The following is a 15,315-nucleotide window of genomic DNA, read 5'->3' as shown; positions in this document are numbered from 1 at the left end:
GTTGGAGTATTGGTAGTTCCTTGTAGGTGACCCTCAGGACCCGTGAGATATAAAACCAAGGCACTACAGTGCCATCACCAGTTCTGAACGTATAACTGCAGCTTTTATAAGCAGCATTCATGACAAGTCTGGTACTCTGCATTTATAATGGAAAAAATTAATGTAAAAGTGCAACCAATGTGGCAGGAAGCAAAGCTATTAAAGACAGATATGGTATTGAGCTGGAACTTTAACTGCATGAAAAATTTTTAAAGTATTCGAAAAAATGTGAATTAATTTGCTCGGTATGGGCCAAGTGCTGGCAAATGGGCAAAGGGGTTGGGATATCTGGTCGGCATGGACGAGTTGGACCAAAGGGTCTGTTTCTGTACTGTACATCTCTATGACATTTTCATTTTTTTTTTTAGGTCTTGTCTGTGGATTGTTAGAAGTAAATAACAATGAGGCACCTAGATTTATTGATGAGGCACCGGGATTAAGCTATAAAATTGTACTGTGATGTTGCATTACTAACAATTGACAGGATAAATGCTGAGAGGATGTTTCCCTCATGGGAGAGTCTAGGACCAGAGTCTCAGAATAAAGGGGCACCAATTTAATACTGAGATGAAGAGGATTTTTTTTCTCTCAGAGGGTTGAGAGTCTTTGGAACTCCTTGCCACAGAGAGCTGTGGGGGAAGGGATCTTGTGTATATTTAAGGCTGAGATAAATTCTTGAAAAATCAGGGAAATCAAGGGTTACAGGGAAAGGGCAGGAAAGTGGACGTGGGGAACGTTGGATCAGCCACGATCCTATTGAATGAAGGAGCAGGCTTGAGGGGCCGAATGGCCTACTCCTATGGTCTGTTTAGGTGTTTCTTGTTTGTTTTGTTACGATAACCACAGATTAAAATTTTAAAATGGATGATAGCTATAATACTCATGAATTGTTAAGACAACTAAAGTGAAGAGTGAAGTGCTGGGGAAAGTTTTTCATTAATTTGTGGTATTTAGGGACAGGTCCAGTTTAATGTAGATCCACATTGTCTCAACTCACCAATATCCATATAACAGTTAAATGTTAGTATTAAATAGACCATTGGATGGTCATCACAGGATCATCTTCATAAGGACACTTGATTTCAATGTCTTTAATGCAGTAAAATCTCCCAAGACTCTTCACAGGAATGTTAAAAAATTGCTTCCAATCCAAAAGAGGACATGGTACAACAGGGGACTAACACTTCGGCCAAAAAGGAAGCTTTTAAAAAGTATCTTAACAGGAGAAAATAATTTTAGATTTTGAGGTCCAGGTGGCTAACAATGCAGCTGTTGAATGAACTAGAGGGATACACGAGAGACACAATGGGCTGAATGGCCTCCTTTGCACTGTAACACTCATGTGATTCTGTACCTGGAGAGCCCTAGGACTTTACAAAGACAGAGAACGGTGAGGTACAGAGAGATTTACACAACAGGATGGGTTTTTCTGAAATAAAAATTCCCGATGAAAGGAATCATTTTAGTTCAAAGAGGCTGCCAGGTGAATGGGACTTGGTGGAAGTTAAGAAGGAGGCAGCAGGATTTTGGGGGAGTTCAGGTGTATAGAGAATTGGATTTAGTCAGGAGAACACACAATTAGTCAAATCAAGACATAACAGAAAGCACAGATGAGTTGAGCAGATACCAGTGATTATCTAGGTGTAGAAGTAAGCAGTTTTAATGATGCAGAACATACAGGACATTAAATAAATCCACGAAGGCTGGTATGTAGTCTGGAAGTCACCCTTTATTTACACGTGTAGGGAAGACACTGATTCAGCTCCCTCTGACACTCCTGTTTATATCCGTCAGTCAGGGCTCCCTGATTGGACCAGGTTTACAGCCCCAAATCAGGGAACTCATTCTATGAGGTCCACCTGGCTGACCTCATTACAAGCAGAAGGGGAGAACCCATGGATGTTCTGAGGGGCTGGACACATTTTGCTCCTGCTGTGTTTGCAAACTTGCAGCTTGCACATAGCCCAGGGCAACACGGTGGCTCAAGTGGTTAGCACTGCTGCCTCACAGCACCAGGGTCCCAGGTTCGATTCCAGCCTCGGGAGACTGTCTATGTGGAGATTGCACATTCTCCCCGTGTTTGCGTGGGTTTCCTCCGTGTGCTCCGCTTCCTCCCACAGTCCAAAGATGTGCAGGTCGGGTGACAAACTCCGTGCTGGTAAACGATGGCCCATTGCCTGCGACCAACACCTCCAAGTGTCCATGTATTGCAAACCACACTCACAACTTTCCAATCATCACCCTCGTGTTTGATGAATGCACTCTGACTGGACATCCACAATGACTAGAAACATTGAGCCCATGAAAGGATCAGTGTAGTCCAGTCCAGCATTTACACGGCCATTCCCCCAGGTGTGGGGGAGCTACTGGTGGAAATTATTGACCTTGCTGGCATTCTGGGCACTGCCCAACCACAGCAGCAATGTTGGCATCCAACCCTGGCCACCAGATAATTTCTCGTCAACATCTTCGTTTTTGAAACGCCCTCGATGACCCTGGTGGGATTCAGCCAGTATCTGGCAATGACCTTTGCTTGGGACAATCACTCTTGCTCCCCATAATAACATGCTACCCTCTCCTTCGATCTGGTCTTGCTGGGTCCTGAAAGGTTTTAAGTCTGGTTTGTGATGGCCACTTTTGCTTCCCCCATCACTACCAGCCGTTTTAGTTTTGCCAGGACTGGATCTTTTTGCATTCCATAGTCAGAAATTTCCAGCGGTGATCGGAAGGGTATCCAGAAAGTTTAAGAGCAGAACGGATATTTCCAGTGGCAGCAATCACTGGTGGTGAACCTGCCAGTGGGAGGCAGCTCAAGGAATCGGCATTAGCCACTTGGCCTCCTGAATGGTGTTCCAACTTGTAATTGTAAGCACTTAGAATGAGAGCCCACCCCTGTGTGTGTGCATAGTGTGTGTGTGCATAGTGTGTGTGTGCATAGTGTGTGTGTGCGTGTCGTGTGCGTGTCGTGTGCGTGTCGTGTGCGTGTCGTGTGGGTGCGTGTCGTGTGTGCGCGTGTCGTGTGTAGTGTGTGTAGGCAGCCTTGTCCTCTTGGAATAGCCCTAGCAGGGATTCGTGGTCTGTCACTATTATAAATCTACATCCACAAAACATATTAGAAGAACTTTCTCACACCCAAGATGATCTCCAAACTTTCCTTCTCTATCTGGGCGTAACTTTGTTCCACACCAGCTAGTATCTGGGAAGCATACACTATCGGGCATTCCTCTCTACTGGGCCATCTGTGAGCTAACATTGCCTCCCCGTATGGTATCGAGGTATTGGTGCCTTGATGGGACCATATAGTGGGCCTTAGACAATGGCAGCTGTTTCTTCACTTCCTAGGGGGTGGCACAGTAGTTAGCACTGCTGCCTCACAGCAGCAGAGTCCTGGGTTCAATTCCCGCCTCAGGCAACTGACTGTGTGGAGTTTGCACGTTCTCCCCGTGTCTGTGTGGGTTTCCTCTGGGTGCTCCGGTTTCCTCCCACAGTCCAAAAATGTGTAGGTCTGGTGAATTGGCCATGCTAAATTGCCCGTAGTGTTAGGTGAAGGGGCAAATGTAGGGGAATGGGTCTGGGTAGGTTGCGCTTTGGTGGGTCAGTGTGGACTTGTTGGGCCGAAGGACTTGTTTCCACACTGTAAGTAATCTAATCTAAAGGCTATGACTGGGCTGACTTTTATTCAATAGCAGGTCAAAGGTGCCAAGTTACGTAAAAATTCACCAACCCAATGAAAGATCTAAACTCCAGTACAGACATTGAAGCCAAGGTACTTTTGATCACCCTCACTTTATCCTCCAAAGGGTGTAACCCAGTCTTGTCAACTCTGTAGGCCACGTATGTCACTTGGGGTTCCTGAAGCACACATTTTTCTCTCCTAAAGGCCCAAACTGCCTTGGAGAAGCATTTAAAACACGATGCCCAAGTTCTCTAAATGCTCTTTATTGGTCACTCCAGTTATTAGCACGTTGTCCAGATAAATGGTGACCTGGGGTAGACCTGGTAAAATGTTCTCCCTTGTACCCTGAAAAAATGGCACAGGCTGATGACACCCCAAATGGCAGTCTCGTATATTGGAGCAAACCCTTATGGGTATTATTTGTAGCATACGTCTTGGAATCCTCATCTCACGCAACTGCAGGTACACAAGACTTACGTCCAGCTTCCTAAAGGACAGACCCCAGTTTTGTACACAAGTCCTTTAAAACAAGGGATTGGATGTTCTCCAGCTGTGAGAAAGGGTTTATCACTTGTTTGAAATCTCCACAAAGGCAACTGACTCGTCAGGCTTCACTAATTGGAATGACTGGTGCCACCCAATCTGCAGATTAAACTAGTTTGATGATTCCTTCACTTTCAAGCCTCCTGACGTCTGCCTCTACTTTTGCCCGTTAAGACAAACAACACTGGGTGGGTCGTGCAGAATCATGGAGTTGCTTCTTGGTCAGCACGCAAAGTGGCCTTGGCCCCTTTAATATTCCTGAAAAACTTCCGGGATGTAATAAGGACTTCACTCAGGCAACCACTTTCTAATTGAAAAATGTTGAGCCAAACAAGTTGATTCTTTCTCAGCCAATTTCTCCCCATCAAGCTTGGGCCCAAGCCTTTTACTCCAGTTAGTGCTAACTAAACTAGCTGCTTCTCATGAGAGACTGGAACCAAAGTTGTAACCTTAATAGTAAAGGTTCTCCAGCATAGGTTCTCAGCCAAGTTGAGGTCTCACAAACTTAAGGGTTGGAGTCCCGAGTGAATTTTGGTAAAGACCGCATCAGGATCAATCTCCATTAGAACTAGGTGACCATTTAACCAGACGTTTATTTTGATTGGTTCAGATTTGGATGTTGCTAAGCAATGTAATTGTTCCAAACCAGCAGTTATTGGATGGTCCAGGATGTGAACACTCCTGGATATTGCCCAGAATTCTCTTACTCAGTTAAGGTCTAGTGGTATGCTTTTACTGCCTAGAGTCCACATTCCTGAAGAAGAGTTACAGCCAAAAACATTGACTTCTCCACTTCCTGATGCTGCCTGGCTTGCTGTGTTCTTCCAGCATCTTGCTTGTATACCTGGGATTCCAGCATCTGCGGTTTTTCTGTCTCTAACTCGAGTCCACATACCAGCAGCAACTACGGTGTCCTGCTGACTCTGATCCTTGAGAAAGTTTTAACCGTATGGTCGAGACTTGGTTTTGTTTTGGAGTTTTGCTGTGGGCTGACCTGGAGTCCCTCTGTTCAGGATATGTCCTGACTGAGGCTGTGCAATCATCTTGACTCAAGTGGTGTTCCCCAAACTCTGTCAGCCTGTTGAGCGTGCTTACTTCCATTGGAACACTCTGTAACTCATATGTGCCACTTTGCTGCATTTTCCAATGATAATGCCAGTTGTAGTTCCTGTTTTGAGGCAAATTAGACTTCAACTAATAAGTGTTTTTACATGGTTACATCATTAATCCCACACACCAAACAGTCCCTCAGCATCTCGCTTAGGATTAAACCAAAATCACATATCTCTATCAGCAATCTTAAACTCCTCAAAAATCCCAATATGGATTCCCTTGGTTCTTGAACTGCTGAGTAAAACCGATAGCGTCTCAGGATTAGAGTTGTCTTGGGTTTGTAACATTCCTTAGCTAAATCCATCAACTCTTGAAAGGTTTTAGTATCTGCTGCCTTAGGGAATGTTAGGCTCCTGATTAACTGATCAAGCCGTGGGTCCACATGCCATCAGGAGAGTGATTCGTTGCTTTTCGTCTGCTCCAATATCATTTGCCTGGGAAAAAACAACGCATTCTTTCCACATTCTCTGCCCAGTCTTCAACCGCAGGATTGAACAAGTCAAGTTTCCCAAATAACGGCATGATGCCAGAACTGCTTACCCCAACTCAAAAGACAACTGTTGCGAACAAATCTCTTCAGGGGCGTGTTTTTCTCTTGTTGCCACCGAAATAACTCCACAAAGGCCAGTACCCTATCACCAAGTTCCCCTTTATTTATACATGCACAGTACATGACACTGACCAGCTAGCACAGAGCTAGCTCCTAGTGTGAACAGAACCGCTCACAGTCCGGTCAGCCAGCACTCCCTGATTGGGGCAGTTAATCTGGTTCAATCAGGGAACTCCTATTCTAATAGGTCCACCTGTCTGACCTCATTACAAAACAGAATCTCAGCTCATTATCAAAGAGAGCACAAAATTTACATCTTACAGCTCGATGTACAAGTCAGTGAAGGAAATGAAATGGGAGGAAGGGTCAAAGATAATGTGATAAGTGTTTCTGATGTCTATTTGGAGAAACTTCCAGCTCATTTAGGACTAGGTGTTGAAATAGCATTCGAACAACGCTGAGGAAGTAAAGGTATTGAGAGAGATGCTGGTGAGTTACAGGAGGCTAGCATCAGCATATATATAGAATCTGAACGTGTCTGAATTATGTTGCTAAGAGCTAAATGGGAAGTGGGGCCCAAGCATTGTATTTGGGCAACTCCAGAGACAATGGTACAATGGCAGGTTGGAAAATCACTGCCAGTTGTGACTGGATAGAAACAAATAGGAGCAACAGTAGGCCATTCAGCCCTTCCATCCTGTTCCACCAAATCAATATGATCATCGTTGATCATCCAACTCAGTCCCCTACTCCAGGCTTTCTCCCTAGATCCATTGATCTCTTTACCCCTAAGAATTATAATCAAACTCCTTCTTGAAAACATTCAATGTTTTGCCCTCAACCACTGTCTGTGGGAGTGAATTCCACAGACTCACCATTCTCTGGGTGAAGAAATTTCTCCTCATCTCAGTCCAAAATATTCTAACTCCCTATTCTTAGGCTGTGAATCCCTGGTTCTGGACTCGAGTCATTGGGAATATCCTTCCTGTGTTTACCCTGCCTAGTCCGGTTAGAATTTTATAGGTTTATTCGAGAAGCACCCACCCCCAACTTTATTCTTGGGTGGCACGGTGGTTTGCACCATTGCTTCATAGCACAAGGGACTCAGGTTTGATTCCAGCCTCGGACAACTGACTGTGTTAAGCTTGCACATCCTCCCCATGTCTGCGTGGGTTTCCTCTGGCTGCTGCGGTCTCCTCCCACAGTCCATGTGCAGGTTAGGTGGATGGGTCTGCTAAATTGCCCGTAGTGTCCAGGGAAGTGCAGGCTAGGTAGATTAGCCATGGGAAATGTGAGGGTATGGGGATTAGGTGAGGGGCTAGGTCTGGATGGGATGCTCTTTTGAGGGTCAGTGCTAACTTGATGGGCTGAATGACCTCTTTCTGCACTGTAAGGATTCTATAATTCAATGTTTCGAAACTCCAGTGAAGATAATCCTAACTGATCCAGACACTCTTCATGAGTCAACAATCAAACAGGCAACAATCAAAGCAATCCCATTTTGTTGTACAGTGAATGAGCAGTTTGGGAGGAGTGTGGGATGGTCACCTGCACCAAAGGCTACAGACAGCATAGGGAGGATGAGGTCCACCATGTCACACTTGCAGAAGATAATATTTGTAACTTTGAGGCAGTTCAGTGCTCTGGCAGGAACTGAGCTTAATTGGGAAGCTTTAAATCTGGAGCTGCAGGGACGATGGACATGAACTGGAGAGGTAACAAGGTTAGGGATGGTATCGTATTTTTACGAAGCCAGAGGATCAGAACTGGGGTTATTTTTGGCAGGGTAGCAGTGATAAAAGATTTGAGAACCCCAAAAAGAACCATTTACAATATCAACTCACCACCATCTTCTCAAGGGCAAATAGGAATGACCAATAAAAGCTGGACCAGCCACTGTCTCCCACGTTCTGTGATTTACTATAAAAGGAAAGGACTGGGGGGGGACAGAAGGGGAAATTGATTGCTCAGCAGTTTGTGGAAGTAGGTCAAGAGGGCAGGGAATACCAGTTAATCCATAATGTATTACAAAGATTTAACAATATCAAAAAAAGTATTGCGTCTTGATAAGCTCCTAACTCAAGATAGCTACCCAGTCCCTTGCAATATATAAGTCTGTCTAAAATGTTAACTATAGATTTGTAACTGAGAAAGAAATATTTAAATAAGTATCTGTAGCATAATAAAATCATCTAAAGATGCCCTGGAGATCTATGTTCAGTTCTGGTAATGAAAATTCAAAAGGTGTGCATGAAGCGTTAAGGGACTAATCCCAGAAAAAGAGTAATGTGTTTGAAAAAGGGTCTCAGGAAACTTTCAGCCTTGAAAGAAGATAACCAAGAGATGACCTTTGAAGAGCTATAAAGATAAAAGTTAAGTAGTGGAGAAAAGATAAACCTGGAACACTATTTCAAAACAAGCTGAGAGTAGGACAAGAGGGAACAAGTTTAAACTATAAAATAACTGATTTACAACTGATAACAAGATGTTTTTCTTCATAGAGTTGAACAACACATGAAATTGACTCCTACCTAAGGTTGTGGAGGTAAAGCGTGAGGAAACACGGCATTTTGGAGCCGGTTTGCAATGGAGAGGGAGGAAATTGTACAATCTTTCTGACTGGATGAACCAAGATGCGCCGCGATTATGTCTTGCACAGGCACAGACGCCCCAAGAAGTCTCCTTTATCATCTAAACACCAATGCTAACTTCTCATACTGCATTGTTTAAAATGCACTCTTATCAAAGTGGTCCTGACCAGGGTGATGATACTAATTCATAGGAAGAACAGATTTTTTTTCACCCAAGAACAATAGCGATTCAAGTTACTCCACCACCATCTCAAAGCAGCTAGTTGGAAGGTTGTATCACTGCCTCTGAACCACAGATTCAGGGAATAGCAGTTAATCCATAACGTATTACAAAGATTTAACAAATTCAACAAATTCATCAAATCCTCAATGGCCACAGGAGGTGTCAAAATGATACAACCAAACTAGTTGATTGTTAACCTGCCAATCTTTCCAAAACCCTAAAGGCAGGCAATCAGCCAGAACCGTGTGGTTGGTGCAGTGCAGCACCATCTCTCTGTTATAAGATTCCAGAGACAAGCTCTTGCTCTGGGCGGTATTCTCTGGCAAGTATCCTCCTTGCAATAAAGGGACTGCCAATGATGATGAGCAACAAAGAATGAGCGATAAATGCTAGTCTTGTCCACGTCCTGAAAATTTAATGACATTTAGAACGTTATGTGCCACATACAGTCCAACACACAATACAAAATGATAAACCCCCACCTTAGATTCACACATCACATGTAGTGTAACCATTGATAAAGGCTATCCAATGACAATATTTCATTTCAAATGAAATAGCCAAAAGGGCAATAAATTCTGAACAGATTAACCAGAAAGGAAAATATTGTGATTAAGGAATTATCCTCAGGGCGTCCCAGGTATTGATTTCATTAATCACTGAGAGGTCAGATTCCTTACCATAGATATGGTTCACCTGAGTGTAGTTCAACTTCACTTTTTAAGCTCCCGCACTTCCTGCTCCTCAGTTCTCCTTCATACCGGGTGCTGTTTGGAGTATACTATTTAAAATTAAGAGTTTCAGTATTCACAGTCTCATTCAGCGCTCGGGTGTCTCTAGTTCACCTGCCTGTTCAGACCTGGGCAAGTCTGCATTGGAATATTACAAAGCAGGACAATGGGAAAGGATGTCAGGGCTTGGGGAGGTGTTAGAAAGTTCATTTTAAAGGAAGGCACAACATTCTAAGAGCGACATTGTTGCTGGCTCTACCCCACCCCACCCGAAATAGTTCCTATTTTTGGCAGAGTGGACTGTGTGACTCAGGCTCTTTCAGGGACTGTATCTTGTATAGGGATACCCCTAAAGGAATCTCCTTCATGATCTAAACAGTAATACTAACTTCTCATATGCCGATGGGGCACTCAACGTAATTAGAGTCATAGAGATGTACAGCATGGAAACAGACCCTTCGGTCCAACTCATCCATGCCTACCAGATACCCTAAATTAATCTAGCCCCATTTGTCAGCACTTGACCCATACTCCTCTAAACCCTTCCTATTCAAATAGCCTGTTCCCCCACCTCCGTCATTCATCAGAACAAATTAATTTGTTTTGGGGCCTGAAATCAATCATAAAAAAAGGGTCAGATCAAGACAGGGCAAAGTAAGATCACACTAACAGATGATAAGTGAATGTTCTTGACAAAGCAAAATTTCCTGGCTCTTGAGTCAGAGATTAAATGTAGACTAAGGACACATAATTTACAAAGGAGCCCCATAAATGAAAACATTTATTCTTAAACAGCAAGGCTATATTTTTTTGGTTCATGATTTTGAATATTCTCCTCCTTCACGCATTCTTCGGGCAATAATTGCTAAAACATCGAAGAAAACAGGCAAGGTCATGATTATTTCACATTGATCCTAAAAAAAATGTCATAGTCAGGCAAAAAGCAAACTATATTTTATATGAATACAAGGTAGCTACAAGTCACTCCTTTTTTGCTTTGGTGTAGGGAATGGCCCTCAACTCAATAAACAATATTAGCTTAACCCAAAACAAAAATCCTTAATACTCTTCTAGTAAAGTGTTCTCAAATAAGATTTCACCTCCTCTCCCGAAATGATGCATTAAATTTGAAGTTTCAAAAAGTCAGTGAGTTTCTGTGAAGCCCATGAAACTAATCAAATCGATGGAACATTGAGACAAAACAAAACAATTATAAAATTTATTGCTGGAGCCTTATTGATTTTGTGCAGAATTCCTTTGAATTATTAACTTATTTAAATTATGCAAGTAATAAAAAGGAGGAAATTTACAGATAAAAATCAATTAAAATTTAATGAAGCAACTTGGAATTAAAGACAGACTGTCTTAAACACTAGCTGTTCATGCAGCTTTTTCATCCATAGGGATTCATTTACTTTGCACCAATACCAAGAATTACAGCTCCCTTTCAAAAAAAGATCACTTCCTGGATTCCAAAGGTATAATAACATCTAAATCAAGACCATCAACTAAAAAGAGAGAGATGATGCAGTGATACTTTTGAATGGATGAATCTCCCGTATAAAATCAGATGTCAGTCCCCTACGCTATTTCTCAATCATCAAATAAAGACACATCCAGTTCTATCACCTTTTGAAAAAAAATCAAAAGATCAAGTGGAATTAGTCACCGCTTCGCCCAGATCGAAGGGAATATTAAAACATTGCTCACTCATGAAAAAACAAGGTGGGGGCGGGGTGGGGGGAGGCTGGAGGAAATGCAGCAGCCCAAGTTTACTCCAACGTTAGGAGTTTGCTCACGTTAACACCTCGGCAGCATCACGATTCCCAGGCTTTGCATATAATACGCAGGTTTTAATCCAAAACCTCCAAGCCGCTTTCTGACACCTCGGCTTCAATTCATCATTTAATTCTATTTTCCTTCTTTTACCCACCGCCCCCCTGGACCCACCACTGGCCCGGGGGGGGGGGGGGGGGGGAGGTGACTGGGAGAGACAGAGAGACCCTCTCCCCTCACTCAGCCCTGGCTCCAGTCACTGCGGGCAAAGCAATACATTGGCTCCCGGGCACTGGGTTAGCAGCGAGGGCCAGGAACCCGGGGGGGGAAGCACTGCAGCGATCGAGTCCGGGGTGGGGAGGGGGGAAGCACAAGAGGCAGGAACTGGGGCAGGTATTGGGGGGGGGGGGGGGGGGGAAAGAGGGACAGGGGGCAGGTATTGGGGAGGGGGGGAGGAGGGGACAGGGGGCAGGTATCGGGGTGAGGGGGACAGGGGGCAGGTATCGGGGTGAAGGGGGACAGGGGACAGGGGGCAGGTATCGGGGTGAGGGGGACAGGGGGCAGGTATCGGGGGGGGAAGGGGGCAGGTATCGGGGTGAGGGGGACAGGGGGCAGGTATCGGGGTGAGGGGGACAGGGGGCAGGTATCGGGGTGAGGGGGGAAAGAGAAGGGACCGGACACGGGCGGTAGGTTCCGCAGGGGGAGTGGGGAACATAGAGAAAGAACCGGGGGTAGGAGTCGGACACCGGGGGCTGGGTCACGCACCGAGCATCCGCAATGTTAATGCTCTCGCCAGAGACAAGCTTTCACCACCACCATCCCGCCAGAAAAGCAGCTCCGACATTTCCAATCGATCCGCATGCAGCCCTCACACCCCCCACCCCTTACAGCTGGGTGGGGGTTAACCCCCTCTCCCCCCACACACTCCCCCTTATACCTGGGTGGGGGGGGGTACCCCCGTCCCTACAGCTGGTTGATGTTCTGATCAATCTGATGGTGAATATGCAGCATCATGGTGGCGGTGGTGATGGTGAACATACACTAGGTCCCGCAGCTCCTTACCCCAGCTGCTGGCGGTCCTGCCCATGAACTGCCCGGTGCCCGGGTTGTAGATAAACTGCTTCCATCCTCCCTCTGCCTCCTCCAAGTCCTTCTTGCCGTCTTTATCGGCCATGGTGTTCACCGAGTAACCGGCCGGGGTGGGGGTGGGGGTGGGGGGTTCGCCTGTCGGTGCGTGAGAGAGACAGAGAGACCGGGAGAAGGAGCTGGGGATAGAAGGGGGAGAGCAGGAGGATCTCCGTCTGGATGCTGCAGTGACTGGCGATGCTCTCCTCACTCTCACACTCTCTCTGTGTCTATCTGTCTGTCTCCTCTATTTTTGTTTTCCCCCTCTCTCTATTGGCTTTCCTTCTATCTCTATCTCTCTCTTTTCTTTTCCTTTCCTTTCCTTCCTTCTATCTCTCTCCTTTCCTTTCCTTTCCTTTCCTTTCCCTTCCCTCTCTCTCTCTCTCTCCTCCTCCTGCTGCTGCAGTGAATAAACCGCAGCGGCGGCCCCGCGGCTATAAGGCACGACGAGCATGCGCTTTGCGCAAAGCGGCCAGCGCGCGCCGCCGGGCCGACGCGCGCGCACGCACCCGCGTTGCAGCCCAGGCGCGCGGGCGCGCCCCCGTCCCAACCGCAGAGACCTGGAGGAGGGAGAGAGTCGCGCGCTCACGCCCGAGAATGTATCCTTTTTGGGGAGAATGTAGCAATTCACTGGATACAGTGTCCAGCCGCCCCGGGGGATACGGCGCAGATACGGCGGAACCCTGTCCGCCCGCCCGCCCGCCCGTCCGCCAGCGAGCGAGCGCGCCCGCCCGCCCTGCAGCAGCGGAGCAGAGAGAGGGGCGGAAAGTGAGAGATTTCATCTTTTATCCAACGGAGTCTGTGTGGGAGGGACCTCCATGTCCCTGCCGAGCATCAATCTGTAAAAAAGTGTTTCTCTATCTCTGTCTTAAACTTTCATCTTTCAAAAACGCATGTCTGAAAATTAATTTAAAAAGCAAAGGAGAGATTTTTTCTTCTCCCCCCCCAGAGAGTTTGTATCTGTCGAGTTTCAATCTTCAGAAGATTCTCTGAATGGGTATATGAATAGGAAGGGTTTGGAGGGATATGGGCCGGGTGCTGGCAGGGGGGACTAGCTTGGGTTGGGATATCTGGTCGGCATGGACAGGTTGGACCGAAGGGTCTGTTTCCATCTCTATGACTCTTGACAAAAAAAAAGCGAAAGAATGTGAGATTGTTTGTTTAGGGAGTTAGTGGTGAGTTGAAGAGTGTGTTGCTGGAAAAGCACAGTAAGGTCAGGCAGCATCTGAGGAGCCGGAGAGTCGACGTTTAGGGCATAAGGCCTTCATCAGGAATGAAGCTTGGGGCTGGGGTGAAGATAGCTGGGAATGCTATAGGTAGATGAAGGTGGAGGGGTGAAAGTGATAGATCAGAAAGGAGGGTGGAGTGGATAGGTGGGAAGGAAGATGCACAGGTAGGACAGGTCTAGAGGGCGGTGCTGAGTTGGAGGGTTGGGACTGGGATAAGGTGGGGGAAGGGGTAATGGGGAAACTGGTGAAATCCACATTGATCCCGTGTGGTTGGAGGGACCCAAGACAGAAGATGAGGTGTTCTTCCTCCAGGTGTCAGGTGGTTAGGGTTTGGCGATGGATGAGACCCAGGATCTGCATGTCCTTGGTGGAGTGTGGCTGAACACTTTACCTACCCCTCCCACTCAATCAAGGACCTGCAGGTTCTCATCTCTGATCTCCAGCATCTGCATTCCTCACTTTCTCCTAGTTTGTGGAGAGGCCTACATGTGAGTTTTGTTATATTTGGAGATTGAAAGCTGAATGTTGGATTATTTAAGGAGTTGGTTTCTCACTTGTTCAGCTAAGCGTTTGATTTTTGTTTTAATAATCATTTCTTTTTCTATATTTTGCATGCTTAGTATTAAATCTGTTGGTCAGGGAAATTTGTTGTTATATATAAGGTGCTATTGAGAGCGTGTTTTTATGCTTAATGTCACTGTGAGCATATAAGAGACACTAGTAGGTTTAGAGAAGTGATTACACAGCAGGATCACTCAAATGGTTGACTGTCAGGAAAGGTAAGAATTCTTCTGTGGCTATTCCTTTCTCAAACAGATATTCCATTTTGGGTACTGTTAAATGAGATAATGTCTTGAGGAAAAACAGAAGTGGTAGTCAGACCTCAGGCACTAAGATTGAATTTTACATTAAACAGGGTTTGTCAAAATTTTAAAGAATAATTGTTACAGGGGACTGTCCTGTCAGGGGCAAAGACAAGAGATTCTCAGGCAGTGAACGTAAATCCAGGTTGGCATGTTGCTTTCCTGGTGCCAATGTTAAGGGCACGTCAAAACATTTGAAGCATATTGTCAAAAAGGAGAATGAGAGCTGGAAGTTGTTTACATCGGTAGGAATGACACAGCTAGGGAAGGGGTTAAAGCTGTGCAGAGTGAATATAAGAGGTTAGACAAAACAATTCATCAAAAGTAGTATTCTCTGGTTTACTCCTAGCTCAGTGGTTAGCACTGCTTCCTCACAGTGCTGGGGACCCGGGTTAAATTCCAACCTCGGGGGACTGTCTGTGTGGAGTTTGCACATTCTCCCCGTGTCTGCGTGGGTTTCCTCCAGGTGCGCCGGTTTCCTCCCACAGTCTAAAGATGTGCAGGTTAGGGTGGATTGGCCATGTTAAATTACCCATAGTGTCCAGGGGTGTCCTGGCTAGGTGAATTAGCTGTGGGAAATACAAGGTTACAGGAATGGGATGGGTTTGTTCTTTGGAGGGTTGGTGTGGACTCAATGGGCTGAATGGCCTGCTTCCATGTTGTAGGGATTCTATGATTCTGGGGCCAAATTCTAATGAGGGAAGGAATAAAAGGACACAGGAGATAAAATCAGTGGCTGAAGAGAGGGTGCAGTGTGCAGGGATTGAGTTTTTTTGATCATTGGGATTTCTTCTTGGACGGAGAAGACCTGTTCGAAAAGGGTGGGTTTTACCTGAACTGGAAAGGGACCTGTCGG

General features: G+C 45.7%; 1 protein-coding gene across 2 annotated transcripts in view; it reads right to left on the bottom strand.

The window, feature by feature from the left end:
- The window catches only part of atp1b3a (ATPase Na+/K+ transporting subunit beta 3a), a 73,075-nt gene extending 60,066 nt beyond the window's left edge, over window positions 1-13,009 (bottom strand). The window contains exon 1 of one of the 2 annotated variants that reach the window (XM_087993306.1): window positions 12,305-13,009. In XM_087993306.1, the coding sequence (XP_087849432.1) occupies window positions 12,305-12,416 (112 nt within the window). In that variant the 5' untranslated portion in view covers window positions 12,417-13,009. The remainder of the gene's footprint in view (window positions 1-12,304) is intronic. The other variant, XM_043702799.2, reaches the window with a different exon arrangement.
- Between the last annotated feature and the right edge of the window lie 2,306 nt (window positions 13,010-15,315).

The sequence above is a fragment of the Chiloscyllium plagiosum genome, unplaced genomic scaffold (assembly GCF_037043375.1).
Source record: "Chiloscyllium plagiosum isolate Xiang-an unplaced genomic scaffold, Cpla_swu_hap1 HiC_scaffold_13, whole genome shotgun sequence".
Lineage (NCBI taxonomy): Eukaryota > Metazoa > Chordata > Chondrichthyes > Orectolobiformes > Hemiscylliidae > Chiloscyllium > Chiloscyllium plagiosum.
Note: the sequence above shows the minus strand (reverse complement) of the source record. Positions and strands in the feature narration are given on the sequence as shown.